The sequence below is a fragment of the Cyprinodon tularosa genome, unplaced genomic scaffold (assembly GCF_016077235.1).
Source record: "Cyprinodon tularosa strain WSP-4 unplaced genomic scaffold, ASM1607723v1 ctg222, whole genome shotgun sequence".
NCBI lineage: Eukaryota > Metazoa > Chordata > Actinopteri > Cyprinodontiformes > Cyprinodontidae > Cyprinodon > Cyprinodon tularosa.
The window spans coordinates 544784-562894 of NW_024038830.1; the positions used below are offsets into that span (position 1 = coordinate 544784).

Sequence of the window (18111 nt, forward strand, 5' to 3'; positions counted from 1 at the left end):
TTGACAGACAACTTTTGTTTTTACTTCTTAAACGCTAAATGTTTATATATTTTTTACAATCTTGGTATAATTCCTGCTCTAAGTGGGTCGCTCTGTCGGCTAAAGGCACATTTTAGTGGCCCTATACTCCAGTTTACGATTAATCAATTACTAAATTAGTTCACGATTATTTAAATAAGTTGTTAATATGATTAATTGTTTCAGCCATAGATAAAATACATGAAATTAGCTACACAGAGTAACTACAGCCCAGATGTACAACTTCTAATATTAATATTTTAAATGCTCAGTGTCAGTTCCTCTTCTAGTTCCAGTGCACATGTAAATACAATACATTTATTTGCTGTCCCTTGAATGTATTATTTTGCATGATCCAGAGAGAGCATATTAGATAAAAAAAAAAATAAGAGTGCGTTTTACCTCTGCACAATTCTCTATCTTCAGAAGAAAACACAGGATAAATCCACATATTATAGACTATATTTGGTTAAACAGACACTGTCTTAGTCGCAGGTAAATTTAAATGCAATCCTTTTCAAAGTGGAAAAAGTCCTAATTCCACATTCATCAGAGCCGGTGATGCTTTAAATATTGATAAACAGCATCTAGTGCATGTAGTGCTTATAAGATTTGTATTAATGTAGCAAGAAATGCTGCTGTTCTCTTTAAACAAAATGAGCCCTGAAGCTCACATTAAGCATAAAAAAGAGCATGCATATTTTTGCAAAGGACCAATGAAACTGAAGAATAGTGTCCCTACCAAAGTTGAAATCAAACCTACGCCCTTGAATTTCCATTTTGTTTTTTGTTCCCAGGGTATGATTTAATGCTTGTGTATTAAAAGTAAAAAAAAGCCTATTGGTTATTCACATGCCTAAAACTCTAGCCAGCTGGCCCTTTCCTAACAGTTTTTCATCTGATAAGTACCAACGACCTCATTATTCATATCTACGTTTGAAAGGGAACAGACCAGTCCTGCACAGTTCTTTTAACCTTTAATCCACATGAATACCCTGTTGATTACTATTTCAGTTTAGATAAATATCTAAACTAAAACAGTTCTAATACTTAGAACTTAGTTGGTTCATATCTCAAAATTACATTTGCTAAGAAGAAGTAAAAAAATAAATCTTTCACATTCTCTAGATCTTTGGTTATTGCTGTTATTTTATCCTCTTGCTTGTCTGTTTTTGCCAAAGGTATTATAAACAGTATACATAATTTTTTATTAGCTATTGCCTTTTTCTGTTACTTTTGCAATTTACATTAGGGCTTGCCATATAGGTTTATTTCTGAAAGCTTATTATATTTAGGTTTTTTTTTTTACTTTACTTATCATCTTTGCTGATATTCTCCTGTTATAACTTTAAGTCTAATCATTGAGGTCTGGCTCTTGATTGTTATTCTCATTTTTTATTTTTTGTTGGGTGTCTCTCCTTTATTCCTTTATTACCCCGGTCTGGCCCTGGTTATTGTCCCTTCCCTGAGCCTCAGCCTTTATTCTTCCCAGCTGTTCTCCATTTCTCACCTTATTGCTCTCACCTGCTTGCCTTGCTTTTGACCTCATTCTCTCCGCAGTTGGCTCTTCAAGTATCTTAACTGAAATCTTGTGTTTGTTTCAGTGCTCTAAGTGGTCTGCAATACCATCACTTTGAAATTTTATCCATCATCGTACTGATACTTTATTCCCCTCTACGTACTGGAAGTTTTACACCCACGTTGTCCCTCCTAGCTATTTGGGGGTCCTGAGCCCAAATACTGCATCGTGCCCAAGTATATTGCATGATGTAATCCAACATTTGCATTTGAAATCACTCTTTCTTCAGCCTTTTCTATCTGAAGGCCAAATATGTTTTTTTTGTCCACAATTGTAAAAAATTGTCTCATACTTTTTAAAGAAATAATAGACACAACTGAAGCAGAAAACAAAATGTTCAAACTACAGTGCAGATGAAGCACTGTAGATGTTAAGGTTTCTTTAAACCCCCCAAATGCCATTGAAAAAGAAGTTGCATTACTGGAGATTCACACATTTATTTTGACTGCCCTAATTGCAAACTTGTTTAATGTTCCCATAACCAAGCATTTTCTAATTGATCAACTCATGACTTTGTTAAGGTGTCACCTGTAGAGTAGCTTTTTTCAATACTTGATTACCTATTGGGTTCATTTTGGAGAGGGCAAAGGAGATATGGGAGAGACGTCCATATTTTTCTAGACCAAATATTTTGGAATAGCTTATAACTGATGATATGCTTTAGAGATTTATTTAAAATGTTTTTTTTATTATGATTAGCTACTATATCTATGATCTTTCACAAATCCAGTGCTTTCAGAGGCTCTCTCTATACTTGGTGCCCTAGGAAGAGTGCATGACACTTGTGGGTAGAGCTGCGGGGTAAAACAATATGAGTGTGTTTGATTTCAGCTGCTGCGTTCTCCAAGGACCCGGTCTACCTGGTTCTTCAAGGTCCGTTAAAAAGGCAACAAGAGTTTTGGCTATAGATGCAAACAGCTCCAGCCTTCTCCGGCTTGTACGCTCTGTTGCTTAGCGACAGTGACAGTTGACACAAAAAGCAGTCGAATAATGGATGCCGAACTTCTCACTACTGTTCTGTATGCTGATTACATTTTCGAGGAGCTTCAGCAGCAGTACCGTCATCCAGTGGCGGCCGGCCCATAGGGGGCGCTGGGGCACCGCCCTCCCTGATAAGAAGAGAGAAACGTAAAATATATTTTTAGAAATTAACTCATAAATGTCAGTTTTACTCTCTAGACTGTGTACCTATAAGCAAAACAAATTATATAAACTACATTTCCCTATCTACTGTCATTAATTTGTGGATTTCCACAGACAGACTCCTACCGTCTCTGTTCTGGGGTCGCTGATCGGACAGCCCCACATTTGCAGAGAATCTGTCAATCATGTACTATTGCTAGATGAATTTAATGGCCAATCAGCGTCTCGGAACTTTATGGTCTTGGGGCGCTGAAAATACTGCGCTTTAACAGGCTTCTGAACCCAAGCGCAGGTGCAGACAATTAGAGGGAAGATGGCGAATGTAACGAACGAGATGCAGCTTCCACCAAATTCGGTGAGATCCTTATTTATCTCCCCTTTTGCCAGAAGAATATCCCTGTTGTAGGATATGAACATTTCATGTCATGGTTATTGTGGCTGTGACGAATCCACCTCGTCGCTTAAAACAACCTCTCTAACTTTGCGCGCCACACACACATTCCTGTTATACTGTGTTTGTGAGGTCCAATACACTCGCGCTGAGCCCAGTAGCTCCATGAACTTAAAACACACAAGCTGTCCTGGTTACCTGCTGGCATATTGAGGGTGCACACTTAATATTTCAGTGGGGTTAGCCGTGTGTGTGTGTGTGTGTGTGTGTGTGTGTGTGTGTGTGTGTGTGTGTGTGTGTGTATGTGTGTGTGTGTGTGTGTGTGTGTGTGTGTGTGTGTGTGGGTGTGTGGGTGTGTGTGTGTGTGTGTGGGTATGTGGGGGGTGTGGGTGTGTACGTGTTTATGCTATGGGGACTTGTCATCTTCAGTCTGGCTGCGTCTTTGCTGGGTTCAAACCCAGTTTGGTGTAATTGAATAAGTCAATGAATCTGTGTAAAAGAATTAAGTTGTAAAAATTATTTGTTTTTGTAGATCAATTGTTTGTGGAGGTAATATATGGACAAAACTGATTAATGAGAAGAAATCAGAAATAAGAGAGCCTGAGGTGAGGGGCTTAAACTATTTAATGAGGGCTGTGGGAAGAAAAGCAGCAATTTTTGTTTTCTGTTTCTTTGTTACATTGCTGGTAACTGGAGGGAGGCTGAGGCCCAGAGTATCTTGTACATGTTTAGTTTCTTTTGCACCCTGTTTTGAGTTTTTGAGCTCAATAAATCACCAACACCGGTAACCCGACTGAGACTGGATTCTTGGAGGCCAAAGAACCCCGTCACAGTGACCCAAATCATCACTGTTACTGTTATTATATAGTGAATTAAATCATTACTGTTAAATTGTATGTATTGTCCAATTGTTTATTTGAATTCTTATTCCGGATTAGTTGGAGACATACACTAGGCTATATCAGCCCCACCAAAAATATTTTTCACCAGCCGCCACTGCCGTCATCACGAATATCAGATTTATTGTCCCCACACTGCAGAGATATTGGAATTTGTGCTTAAATGACAGCCGCACGGGATACCCAAGGCTACATAGGAAACTCTGAACCTGTCCTTCAAAACAGGCAAAAAGAAAGATGCATTTGTCGGCTGCAGAGTCTTCCAATCCGAACAGACCTTGGCGCCACACTATGACTAATTGGCCAATGAATCTGGGCTTTGGAGAACGCAGCCGCTGAATTTGAACTCTGCAAATATGACTATAGTGGCATGGGTTTGCTGCGGCCAGGCCTAATACTTAAATAAATATGTATCACATGAAGAAACCATAATGAGCTTTGTTTTTAAAGGAATTTAATTTCATATCTTCATTTCCTAATGTTATATCTTTTGTTCACGCCTCAAATCTTTAAGTACCGGTAAATAAAAGTAGCTTAAAAATTTTTTTTAATCTGGCTCTGACAGATTTGATTTTGAACCACCTTTGTTTTTTGGTTCTTTTTGATTAGATATATAGACCAATAGATGGATCTGTATAAAAATATATCTTTGTCACATGTTTGCATTGTATTAAAGGGAGTTCCACCCCTTATTTTTTCAACAAAAGTACTACCTGTGCTATTTATTAGAAGGTGCCTTCACACATATCTAAAACGTCTACTGATTTTAGGTGTTAAAAAAGGCTTACGTCTGGTGCAGAGGGGTGCCCTTTATCCCTTAAATTTACAGCAACAGGAAAGGTGACCCTTGAATTAAACAAGAGGGGGCTTTTTTAGAAGGCATCTAGAGAGGGATAAGTTTGGGAGTCATCCACTGAGCCAGGCCGCTTTTCCTTCATGTTTCTTACAATGCAATCAGCATCGTAAGAGGTAACGTTATTCACATAATCAGGCCAACCCTTAACTCACTCTTACCTGAGCATTGGGATTTTTTGCTAACAAAATACCTTCATGTGCTCCAGAGGGTGCTCCAGAGATGTTGTGGCGTCCTCTTCCACAACATCTTTGTCCCCGCTTTCCTCCTCTAAAAAAATATGTATGACGGAGGAGACTCATCCAGGACCTCTGACACTAAACTCTCATCTTGCATGTTTCCGCTGTCCATAGCGTTCCTTGACAGTGACGTTTCTAAGTCACCAATTTAGTGCTACTTGGTCCCAATGCAATTCCCATTGGGAACCTACTAGCACTAAGTTGCTAACTGTTAGGAAGATGCTTCTGTAAAACCGGCCACAATCAAACTCTTTATAAACAACCAATAGCATTCATTTTATTCACTCGCTTAAAGTTGGGCACGACTTGGGAGAATTCGGAAATGCAACAGTTGGAACAACCATTTCCCTACAACTTTAAAGGTATTGCAGAGGATTTTCTAAAAAATTTTAAAACACCCACTCGTGTAAGAGCATGCACAAGCCCATTTCTCCTTGTGCACGCTCTGTTTAAAAGTTGCTGGTCTTACAGCTCATACAAGCTTACTGTGTCGCAATGTCCGGCCTAACCCCTAAATCCCTCAATCACCATATAGAGCGGGGGCTATATAGTGAACTCAGTCAATTTACCATTTGGATAGATGATCACTTTCCCGTTGGTCCACTGTGCGGTGCCTGCGCCATCTTTGTTATCAGTCCTGTATACCTTTGAGGATGGTTATTAAACTGTGTGTATATCTTTTTACTGAAAAAAATTCCCAATTCTGATGGTGTGGTAAATAATGTCTTTGCTAAAATTTTCAACACTTCCTAATGCAATACTGGAACATACTGCTAGAAACAAATCTGAGCCCATCATCTGTGTAACAGATGCTTAAGCCATTGTTCTATGTAGTGCTGCATGGGACCCATCTGTCTGCACAGGTAAACTGATCCCCTCCCCAGAAAAACACTGATACAACTGCAGGTAATTCTAATATTGGGACACCATTGTAAAGACCGACATGTTTTGAGCTACATGTCATGATTTTATCAAGAGCTCGGGCCCACATGCAGATAAACCAGTCCAGAGAGACAAGGGAAAAAGTTTAACAGGTTTATTGAGAAGTTTTGTGGAGATTCCAGTGTTGCTCTGAACACTGCTCAACCGGAACTGAAAGGTGAGGGGAAGACACTGCCGTTAGTTCAGTGGAAGTTGACTTTCTAACTTGAAGAGGAGTAAAAAGGTTGGCAGACTCACGTTTCCAGAGATTAGGTTGACTCTTAGACTCCAGTAGGTGAGAAATGTGTTCCGGTGTTTTTCTCATACGGTGGAGGGCAGACAGGGTTACCCAGAATGCGGTTGTTTGTAGATGAAGACTGACTGCCACTCAGATTTCCTGCGGTACTTGAACGGACTGTTGTGCAGATGAATCCCTTGCTCAGTGTGAAGCTCAAACGTTTCCTCTGGAAAAGTGGATCCAAACCTCTGGTTTGTTTCCTCAGCTCAGTTTGAAGTTCAGTTGATCCTTCCAGGGAGAGAAGGTCAGAAAAATCCAGTTTGCAGGATGACTTCCTGCCGAGAGGCAAAGAAAAAAAACAATCTTAAGACTCAGGTTGACAAAAACTCAGTTTGACTCAGCAAAAATCAGCTTGGCTAGTGTACCCAAAAACTAGCAAACACTCTGGCGTCGAGGTAGTGGCAGTCAGCAGCTTAAGAGCACTCCGTTAACGAGGTAACCCCTTGCAGGTGTGTGAGGAGGAGAATCAGAACCAGGCGCCACCTGGTGGAGGAAGGAAGACAAACACACAAACACACATACCACACAGACTGGAGTCCTAACACTACATTTATGGAACACACCTTTGCTTCTTTATTAGATATTTCCTTAATCTAGACAACACATAAAAAGTATATTTTTAAAGGCCTTTCTGTCAAAGTTTGTAAGGGTACAGGCTAACATAATAATGCATATAAAGTACTAAATAACAATACCTATTATTGTTTTTTAATATAGGCTGATAAAAAAATATGAAAATCCCAATGGTAAGTTGTGACTTAACTGGTCCAAAATATCTGGATCATCCCAGCTTTATCCCTTATCTTGGTTTTGTGAAAGAGAAGTAAGGACAAGCAGAAGAGAGCTGAAAGGACCTGTGGCTGCACAGGATCACTTAACCAGCCACACTCTTTGGAATGGATTGTTTTGTTAAATGAAAATCTAATGAAACTATTTCCTTCAAAGAGAAGAAGCCCATATACCCTGCTTCAAATCCATTTTCATCAGACCGCACTATAAGTTTTAGAATTTTACATTTTTGAAGGTCACATAAAATATTTTCGTTTGATTTTTCTTCCATTAAGGTTATACTTTTCATGTTTGCAGATCCAGTGTAGTGTGCCAATCCTCTGAAGGTCCTATTAAATAGCCTGTTTTAAAAGTACCATTAGTTGTTCTTGAAGCTAAGCCTTAACCATTGTAAGTATCAAACAGTAAAACAGCAGATAAAAGGAATTTTGTTTGAGAGGTTGTTTTTGTCTGGAATCAGTTTCCTTTAAATGTGTTGGTATATTTTCATCCTGACTGTAGAGAGTTTGTTTTTATTGGCAATATGGCTGACAGCCCAGGACAGCAATCAGGAAAGGCAGGATTTCATTACCCAGATTAAGGTTTTCAGGCCTCATTTGCACAACAGGTCAGTAAATAATTGGTGCTTCACAGCTATCCCTTTAGGGTTAGTTGACCAATGAGGTCAGGGAATATCAAACTTTATGTAAATGATACTTGGAAAGTCAGTTAACCTGGTTATATTGACCATGGATATATTTGTATACCACACACAATAACCAAGCAAAAACAACAAAACAAAAAGCAAATAAAATGTTTAAAAAAAATCAATAAACTTTTTTACTAAAATGGTTAACTTGAATTGATATACAATTAGAACCAAAGTTTTTAACAGAAATCCAATTTGACAGTTACAGGGAATAAGCAGCATGCATGTCATCGGAATCTGAGTTTAAATCACATTAAGCTACCAATGAAATATCCGCAATGTGAAAATGTAAATTGTACTAAAATCAGTGTTGGCACTACAATTTATTGAATATTTTAAACTTTTTTTTGACAAATAACAGAAGAGTGGGGCATGCAAAATGAATCAGCCACTTTTTATTTTCAGTGCAGCAAATTCTCTCCAGAAGTTCAGTGAGAATCTCTGAAGGATCAAGTGTTGACCTAAATGACTGTAATCAAGTCTCCGTATAAACGCACCTGCTCTGTGAAAGTCTGAGAGGTCTCTTTAAGGTACAGAGAGCATCATGAATAACAAGGAACCCAGCAGGCATAGATACTGTTGTGGAGAACTTTAAAGCTGGATTTGGGTACACAGCTATAAACATCTCAAGGACCACTGTGCAAGTGATGATATTGAAATGGAAGGAGTAAAGCCCACTGCAAATCTACAAAGACCCCTCAAAATCCCTCTAAAGTTTTAGCTCAACCAAGTAGAAGACTGATCAGAGATGCAGCCAAGAGACCCATGATCACTGGATGAACTGCAGAGATTGGCAGCTGAGGTGGGAGACACTGTCCATCGGACAACAATCAGTCTTATACTGCACAAATCTAGCCTTCATGGAAGAAAGGAATTTTATTGGCGACAGTCAAAACTACTGAGTCGCCGAGCGGCTGATTAGGGGAATCCTTGTTATTCCTCGCTATTCAAAAGTTCAGTCCAAGATGTAGTTCATATCCTTTTGTTTTGTTGATCTTCAAAGCATACAATGCAGCATACAGAAAAAAAACAACGAATCCACAGGTTCGTGCCGTAATCAAGCTCAAAGGAGAACAAAACATCATCTAAAACTTAAAGCGGTCAGCAAAAAGTAGACATCCCCCATCAACCACTCACTGAAACTCCCCAGGTGAGCAAAATAGGTTATCTTACAAATCACTGCTGACACCACATGATCAAAACTATGCCTATCCACCACACATTTCTTAAAGATATCAATAAAAATTATTGTTTGAAGTTTGCAAGAAGCTACCTGGGAGACACAGCAAACATGTGGAAGAAGGTGCTCTGGTCAGATTAAACCAAAATAGACTTCTTTTGGCAACAATGTAAAATGTTATGTTTGCTGCAAAAGCAACACAGCTTGTCACCTTGGACACACCATCCCCACTGTCAAACATGGTGGTGGCAGCATTATGGTTTTGGCCTCTTTTTTTCTGTAGCAGGGACAGGGACAATTGAGGATAAGATGGATGGAGCCAAACACAGGATCATTCTGGAAGAAAACCTGTTGGAGTCTGCAAAAGATCTGAGACTGGGACAGAAATTTATCTTCCAACAAGACGATGATCCAAAACATAAAAGGTTCACAAATAAACATATCCAGGTGTTAAAATGGCCGAGTCAAAGTCCAGACCTGAGTCCAATGAGAATCTGTGGAAAGAACTGAAAACTCCTGAAAACACTCCATCCAACCTCACTGAGCTCAAGCTGTTTGCAGGAAGAATGGACAAAAATGTCAGTATCTTGAAATCAGTGCAAAAATAATAGACTTACTCCAAGCAACTTGTAGCTGTAATTGCAGCAAAAGGTGGCACTACAAAGTAATAACTCAAGGGGGCTGAATCATTCTGTACACCCATTTTTTCATATTCTTATTTGTTAAAAAAGTGTTAAATATCACATAAATTTTGTTCATCTTCATGATTGTGTCCAATTGTTGTTGACTCTTCACAAAGAATTGCAATTTTATATCTTTATGTTTGAAGCCTGGAATACGGAAGAGAATTAGGGCTAATGAAAAAAAAAGTTAACTGATTTTTACATTTTATTTTAGTTTAATATTGGGGAAAAAAAACAGAATTCTGACTTTAATCTCAGAATTCTGACTTTAATCTCAAAATTTCTGACTTTAATCTCGGAATTTCTAACTTTAATCTCAGAATTTCTGACTTTAATCTCAGAATTTCTAACTTTAATCTCAGAATTTCTGACTTTTTTCTCTCAGAATTCTGACTTTTTTCTCTGAATTTTGACTTTAATCTCAGAATTCTGAATTTAATCTCAGAATTTCTGACTTTAATCTCAGAATTTCTGACTTTCTCAGAATTCTGACTTTTTTCTCTGAATTCTAACTTATTTCCCATATTAAATTGAAATAAAATTTAAAAATTAGTTAACTTTTTTTTTCAGTAGCCCTAATCCTCTTCTGTACTGGAAGTAGTAATAATAAAAAGAGAAACAGCAGAAAAAGAAACAGGTAGCTTTCCAGGCAGCATTTAAGCAATAGCCACTCCAGGATGCCAACTTTTAAAGGTTAAGAGAGCAGCTTTAAAACAAATTCGTGTGGAGAAAAAATTTCGTTAATAAGCCACACCATTAAAAGCTCAGCTCCGAGATTCTTTAATTTAAGACAGATAAAAACGCAGTTGTTTATGGGTTTTAAATGAGCAAAATAATACAGACGGTTGATATTAAATCCGTCTGTGTTGTTTTTAGATCACTGTATCTCATTTCCTCATTAAGCTAAATAAATCTCTGCAATGTTCTCTGTAGAATTATGACCAGCGCCTGATCTCAGCGGCGGAAGCGCTCACGCACATCCTCTCAGCGGGCTGCGGGGAAAAAAGCCTGAACATCTACGGGACTGAAGAGCCCTGAAGAGCGGTGACTAACGGAGGCAGAGGGAGGAGGGGTTTGGGACTCTGTCGTCACTGGCATCAGCAGCATCAGTAACAGCAACAGTGCGCAACTTGGAGAAATACCTCCACAGTCTGAGCGGAGGAGCGCGCATGTGTCCGCCCGCTGAGACGCGTCCAGGCGATCAGACCCCGGCTTTGATGAGGGAGTAAATGAAACAGGGGCACCGCTAGCTGTGCAGAAAAAAAAAAAGGAAAAGTCATGGATTTTAGGAGAAACCATCTCCCCATCTTTGTTTTGTTAAGTAAGTAGTATTTATGTTTAACTTTCAAAGACTTATTGTATGGGGGGAAGTTTTGTTGTTAAGTCATGTAATTCTGTTTTTTATTTCCACCATGTTTACATTTTGAAGTTTTAATTTTGTGAGTAGCTCTTTTTATTACATTTAATTTACCCACTGCGGGGGTTCGCGGAGATCCCTCTATCCGGTCCCTTGGTGCGCCTGTTGCAGCGCGGATTCATCCCTCTCAGACCCACGGACCGTGCATTTCTCTTCCCGGCTTTCAGGCACAGATCTCCACTGTGACTAAAAATAACAGCTGATATCTTTGAAGCTTACATTTACTCCAGTGGTACACTTAAAGGAATTTGATTCTGCAGTAATTTACGCAGCAGCAGAAGGACAAGACTTGGCACGAAAACTGTCCTCCTGACAGTCAGCACAATTACTTCCATATAGTCCACCACTGGTGGGTTAGTTTGGAAGAAAATCCAACATCAGCTTAGAGAGGAATTCAATAAACACTGTCTTAAAAAATTTGAAGTGAAAATTGTTTATTATAATTATTATTGACATTTTATATTTCAACTGACCTGAGATCAGTTTAAATGTGCCTTATCCTGTCTGTTCATGCATGTTGTCATATGAAGGTCTGAGTGAGGGCATATTTACACTGAAGTAAGTCACTGTTTTAGAGCTGTGTTCTTTTTTTTATTTGATTCCTCTAAACGTATTTATACTGCAAATAAGCTCCTGCTGCTGTGCCCAATTTTGTGCCCAAATTATGCCCCAAAATGTTAAAGGCTTATGTTTGAGATATTCCCTTTGCATAGCAAATTGCATCTAAGGAGGATGGTTGGTTAATAGATTAAACTTCCTTTTCCCTCATTAAGAACATTCCAGTTTTTTTTTATTTTCTAACCAGCAGGACACACATATAAGAACATGTAAGAACCCCTTCCTTTGCACCATTTTAAGTTACATTCACTTGCTGACTAGTGATGGCTCCTACTGCAGTCAGTCACTTAAAGGGCCCAGGGTGAGCGTTGCCAAATTTCACAGCATTAAGTCAGTTCTCCCTCTCTGTCCAAGCCCTCGGGCAAATGCAGCATGCACCACAGTCAGGGAGATGGTTTTCCTCTTCCAAACGGATTTCTGTGCGGGGAGTTTATGTTTTAGAGTCACTAATTGTATCTGAAATTTTTGGTATAATTATGACATCAGATGTTTTCCTGTAGTCAGGGCTGTTTACTGGTAGCAGTTTGTCTTTGTTTGTGCGAGCCTGTATTTATTTATATGAGCTGTATAACTACATCTTTGTTAGTCAGAAAAAAAAACAAAGGCATTATTGTTAACTATAGATAATGTATTATTCTGTTAATCTGAATCAGAATTCAAATTTGGGAATTATGTTACCTTTGCACGCCAGAAACAACAACTGGCATTTGTTTTTCTGTTATTATTCAGTTAAAAATTGCATGACAATTTTGAATTCAAGCGTAACACTTTAATGTTTACAAACTATTGTTTTTCTGTTAGGCTTTTGTTAGACAATAAGCAATACTGAAGCATAAGTTATGAGTGTTTGAATAAATTCCAGATCCACACTTGAATTCACGCATATTTAAGTGTTTAACAAATCAAAAGTTTATAGCGGATTTAACTAGATACACAACGTTCAAAAAATGTTCTCATAAAGTCCTATTTGGCATTTCCAACAATATTTTCCAAAAGTCTTGAGGTTCGTCATCAATGTGTTTTTTCTTTTGGCTCATTTTAAAAACGTTTGTGATCTTTTGGGTCAGCTGTGGTTTTGAACTTTCCTATTTATGCCATTTTTGCCCAGTCTGTCATTCTTATGGTTGAATAAGGAGCTCTGACCTTAAGTGGGGTATGCAGGGCTTTGAATGTGCTTTTTTCATTTTTGGGAAAGCTGGACACCGCTTCACCAGTGTAATGTGTGGGTGATGTTTCTCACTCTTGCTCACTGGGAAGCTGCAGCCTTAGGAACTGAAGTGAGCAGAAATATGTGGAAAAAAAATCACAAACTCATTTTCCTTTAAATCTTTAAACTCTCTTTGAACATTTGCTCATTCCTATTTACTCAGATGAAATTGGTCTGATATTAATTTGTTTGATGCGAGACCAAAGGTAGTTGGCTGCAGAATGCATTTTCTATTAAACAATCAGTGTTGTGCAAAGGTTTTAACTATTTTGTTAATTATTTTCCTTCAAAGCAGTAAGGATTTGTTGTAATATTTAACGTGGATCATTGGACACTTTGTTGTTCACTGGTCGCAATTCTTGATCATAATATTTTCTAAGATTATTTGGCACTAGTGGCCTTTATCTGACAGTTGGCTGACAGGAAAAGAAGCTGAGAGTGGGGTTGGGGCTATGAATCAAAGGTTAATGAGTGTGAACTCAAATGCATAATGACTACGTCGAGGACTAAGACCTCTTCATATGGATTGCCCACTTTGCCCATTAGCCACTGATTCACAAATCTTTACTTTCCCAACAGATATCGTTAGAGACATTTCCCATCAAAATTGATCTGCCCAATTTGTGTCACTATAATGATGAAATAAAATAAGATTCCATTTGCACTGTAAGGTTCCCTGCTTTAAGCCTCACCAGGTATTTTTGTTTTTTTAGATAATATAGCTGTAAAGTTAACATGAGCTTCTTCCCAGCTCACTAAACAGGAATTTTATTGTATTTTATTGAATTTATTGAATAAAATTTATTGAATTTTATTGAAAGTTTATTGTAGTAGATGATTGTGCGTTTGAGGAGTGTTTAAAGATAAAAGATCACATTTTGATAAATATACAAACTTTTTTTGGTCTGATTCTACATTTATATATGATTATTTTTTGCCGCTGGTATATAACTAGCTGGTGTTATAGGTATAAGTAGCAAGTAAGGCTATGGCATGGAGTTGATGTAGATGGACAGGATAAAGAGTTTAGAGGAACAGTAACTATGAGGATAGTGATGAAAGAGGAGGAGAGAAAGAACTTTAAAGAAGAATGACAGAAGTTCAATGAGAAGGACTGAGTTGGTATTAGAAAGTACTCCAAAATTATAGTAATCTCCTAAGATTTGCGGACTGTAATCCAACCCTAGGCTGGAACATTGGGTAAAATCTGATTGATTTAGGTGCTAGCTTGTATTTCAGGATATAGCTTTGGTTCTAATAATTGCTAATTTTCTTAAATTTTTATGATAAGCTGATTGTTTGAGATAGTTCATCATCTAAAAGGGAAACACAGCTACAGTAGGAAGATTAATTCTGAGTCAAAATTGAAGTCTAGAAGATTAAAGAGAGAATATAGAGGTAAAAACTGTAAAAGTTCTTCGATTAGTTATCTCTATGAGAGAAACAGGATTAACCACTGAAAAAGGGGACCAGGTGGATTCTCTGGACAAGAGAATGAGATCCATAATACAGCTGTATGACAAAACCACCCAAAAAAAGCTATGTTATGCTGACAACACTTTATTTTTACAGTCCAGTTGGAGAGCGTGTATCCGGTGTTTGTCCAAGTTATCAGCCAATATATTTAATATCAGTTTTTTAAAGCCCCCAATATTGGTATTGCCCATTTAGAACCCCAAAAATACTTGTCCCAAATGTATAGAAATCAGATTATTAAAATGTACACATTAGCAAACTATATGAAAGGCTTTTCCGTGGAGTTGCTCTCCATTTAAACTTCACCATGTTCCATCTATTGTATGTCAGGAACAAGGGAAGCTGGTGGCCATCTATAGCAGTCTTTGAGCAAAAGGTAGAGTAAACTCTGGACAAGTGGACAGCCCACCTCAGGGCAAGAGCCATAACCATGTGCACAGATGCTCACACCTTAGAATATTTTAGAGAACCCAGTCAATCTAACATTCATGTTTTTGGACTGTGGTAAGAAGCCCAAGTACCCAGAGAGAAACCATGGCAGCTTGGGAGAACAACTCCAGACAAAAAGGACCTTCTTGCTGCAAGGCAACAGTGCTGCAAACTTTACCACCATAATGTACAGCCATTCTAACAATTGAAATTATTTTTTGCCTGATTTTTACCCCATTTCATTGCATTTCTTTTTGATTATTGATTAAGAAATATTTAATGTTTTTAATATATTATATTTTTATTGTTTTTTCTTTCGCACTCAATTATTTTCACACAATTTTTTACACGTTTTTGGCAGGTGTAATAATGATTTGATAGATATCAATATGCAACAACTAACAATAACCCTGAATACCAAGTGTGGTTTAGACATGTTTGTCAACAATGATTATATGTTTTTTTTTTTACTCTGATGTAAAAGGAGTATTTTTAGGTGTTCTTTCATTGCCTGCATGGTGTGTCGTTCTTAATTTTTATGGCCACTTGCTTTTCAAAGCTGGAAAGTAATTAAGTGACAGCAGGAAATGTGACACATGAGCTCGAAAGTTGGAAGATATTTGGAATCTGCAAGAAGCAGCCTATTAGATCAAAGAGTGATAAAACTTAAGGAAAGAAAGTCATTATTTTAACACACAAAGAACAGTGAATAAGGAGCTGTCAGGTGGGGACGATATGATCACAGTTAAGAAAATGAAAAAGTTGACATGATGAAGTGCATGACTATAAAAACTATATATGAAAAACATTGCAGCAGAGTATTATACAGTAATGATTACTGCAGAAGAACACTTTGAACTTTGTACTATATTTCTGTGCTTAAAACAAAATCTGTGTTTCTCATATTGTTTCTTTGAAAGTTCAGTATTGCTTCTGGTTATTGTGAGATAGTGATTTATTGCTCATTTCCTCAACATCTGTCCTTTCCTCTCAATATTATCATAAGGGGTATCATGAACTCCGCAAGGGAATTTCCTCAGATTTGACCCAGGAACTCATGTTTGATTTGGTGTGGTCAAAGGCTGTGTTGCCTTCTTGTAGATGGTTTTACCCCAGTTCAAGAGCTCATTTAAAATCTGAAAAAAATAAACTAAAATAAAACTTTTCTATATTTAAATATTTAATAATAAGGGGCATGCAGGTGGCGCAGTGGTTAGTGCGCACGACCAATGTAAGGAGGCCTTAGTCCTCAACGTGGCCGATCCGGATTCGAATCTGACCTGTAGTACTTTGCCGCATGTCTCTCCCCCTCTCTCATACCCCCTTTCCTGTCAGCCTACTATCAAAAAAATGAGCCACTAGTGTTGTAAATAAATAAAAATTTCATAATGATTTTGCTTAAGTTAGTTTATTGTTGACAATTGAGGGTCTAGCTCTGATTATAGTTAGGTTAACTGTACAGACAGAGGAAGTTTCCATCGGTCAACTACAAACAGGGTTAGGCAGCTGAACTTTCACACATTTTTTTTGAAGATGTTTCTATATCTATCGAGGAGTCTTTGTCAATTCTGTTAGCTAGTTAGTTCTGTTAGTTGGAGTGCTGATGCATGGAGCATGGAGGACCTTTCTCCTGTGCACAATCCAAGTCAGGTGCAGATCAGCCACACTTTGTTCTTTTGCATTTACTTAATCATATTCAGTTACTTTAGCACAATTGTTTTATGTCCTACCCTGCTAACATGAAACAATTGTGTTAAAGTGACTACATGTGATTAAGTAAATGCTGAACACGGTTGCATTATTTTTTTCATTGTGGATTGTTGGAGCTTTTTGTTGTGCATTGTCTCTGTGATCGGTCTTTGAAATTGTAATGCTATAGTGCTTATGTAACTTATTGGGAATAAGTTCCATGACTTAATTCTAAATACTTGAAAGCTTAAATCATAATCCTCGCCCTCTGTTAAGTGATGGCTTTTCTCTTTTCACAAAGATAGCTTCCTTGACTTCTCTTTCAAACCATCTGTCCTCTTTGTACAAAATCTGAAAACTTTGGTCTTCAAAGGTGTGTCTTTCGTTCTTGAGGTGCAAGTGTATAGCTGAACCTTGCCTTGAGTTATTGGCTGTCCTATGCTGTTCCATGCTTTTTTGAAGTTGTTGTTTGGTCTCTCCAGTATAGGAAGTTGTACAGTCCTCACTGTCTTCTCATCTGTGTTTCAAGCCTTGTTGTTCTCACTGCTAGTTGTTTTACCGACTTAAAAACCTCTGTAATTGATACAATATTGTCAACCCGGTAGCTCAGAGTTCTGATCACAGAAAGTATATGGTATTGGTCCGTATGTGGTTTTCCTGTAAACCTCAGTATTAGAATCCCATTGTCCTTAATGTGAACAGAGCAGTCCAGAAAGGGCAAGATGTTTTTCTTGGCATCCTCTCTAAGGAAGCTGATATTTCTGTCAACTGAGTTGATGTGATTGGTAAATGCCTCAACTTCTTGGATTTAGATTTTGACCCACGTTCCACATATATGATCTTTGGTTGTGTTCGCTCATACATGCTGAGTCCTCTGCTCTCCATCTTCTCCATATTGATATTGACAACAGTGGATGAAACTAGCCCACCCAGTAAGGTACCTTTCTGTCAGTAGAAGTTATCACTGTATTTGATTCATGGGCTTGAAAGCCAGAGGTCCATCAGGTCACAAATCTGGATAGGTGTTAAAGTGGTCCTGCCTTTTTAGGGTTAAACCATGTTCCAGTTGTGTCCTGACTGTGTTTACTGCCTCCGGTGTGGGAATGCAAGTTAGGAGGGAGGTTACATCAACATAAACACTGGCTTCACATGGAGCCAGTCTCGAATGCCGGACTTTGGTAATAAAGTCTGTGGAGTTTTATATGTGGTGTGGAGTGTTTCCAACCGCTGGAGCCAAAATTGTTGCCAGGTGTTTTGCAATATTGTGTGTCACCGAGTTGATACTTCTGACAATGGGTCTGAGCGGCCCATCATCTTTGTGTATTTTTCGAAGAACATATATGCATGGTATAGCTTCCCCTGGGTATAGATTTTAGTAGCGAGAGCAAGTGATGGCTTTCTTTCTTTCCAGTTTTTGGAGGTAATCTGTTATTTTCTTTTTGTATATGTTGGTTGGGTCTGTTTCAGGTGTTTTCAGGACCTCATAGGTGTTACTGCCATTACTAGATGCACTTCTTTCTCAAGGTAGTCACTTGCGTTAAGTACCTCAATTGATCTGTCTTTTCTCTTATCTCAAACTATTTTGAGCTCTATA

The 18111-nt window shown here is 38.1% G+C and overlaps 1 protein-coding gene across 1 annotated transcript in view; it reads left to right on the forward strand.

Moving 5' to 3' along the window:
* The first annotated feature begins 10770 nt into the window (after window positions 1-10770).
* Window positions 10771-18111, forward strand: part of ltk (leukocyte receptor tyrosine kinase) — an 80289-nt gene continuing 72948 nt past the window's right edge. The window contains exon 1 of the mRNA XM_038286254.1: window positions 10771-11002. Coding sequence (XP_038142182.1) covers window positions 10960-11002 — 43 coding nt within the window. The 5' untranslated portion in view covers window positions 10771-10959. The remainder of the gene's footprint in view (window positions 11003-18111) is intronic.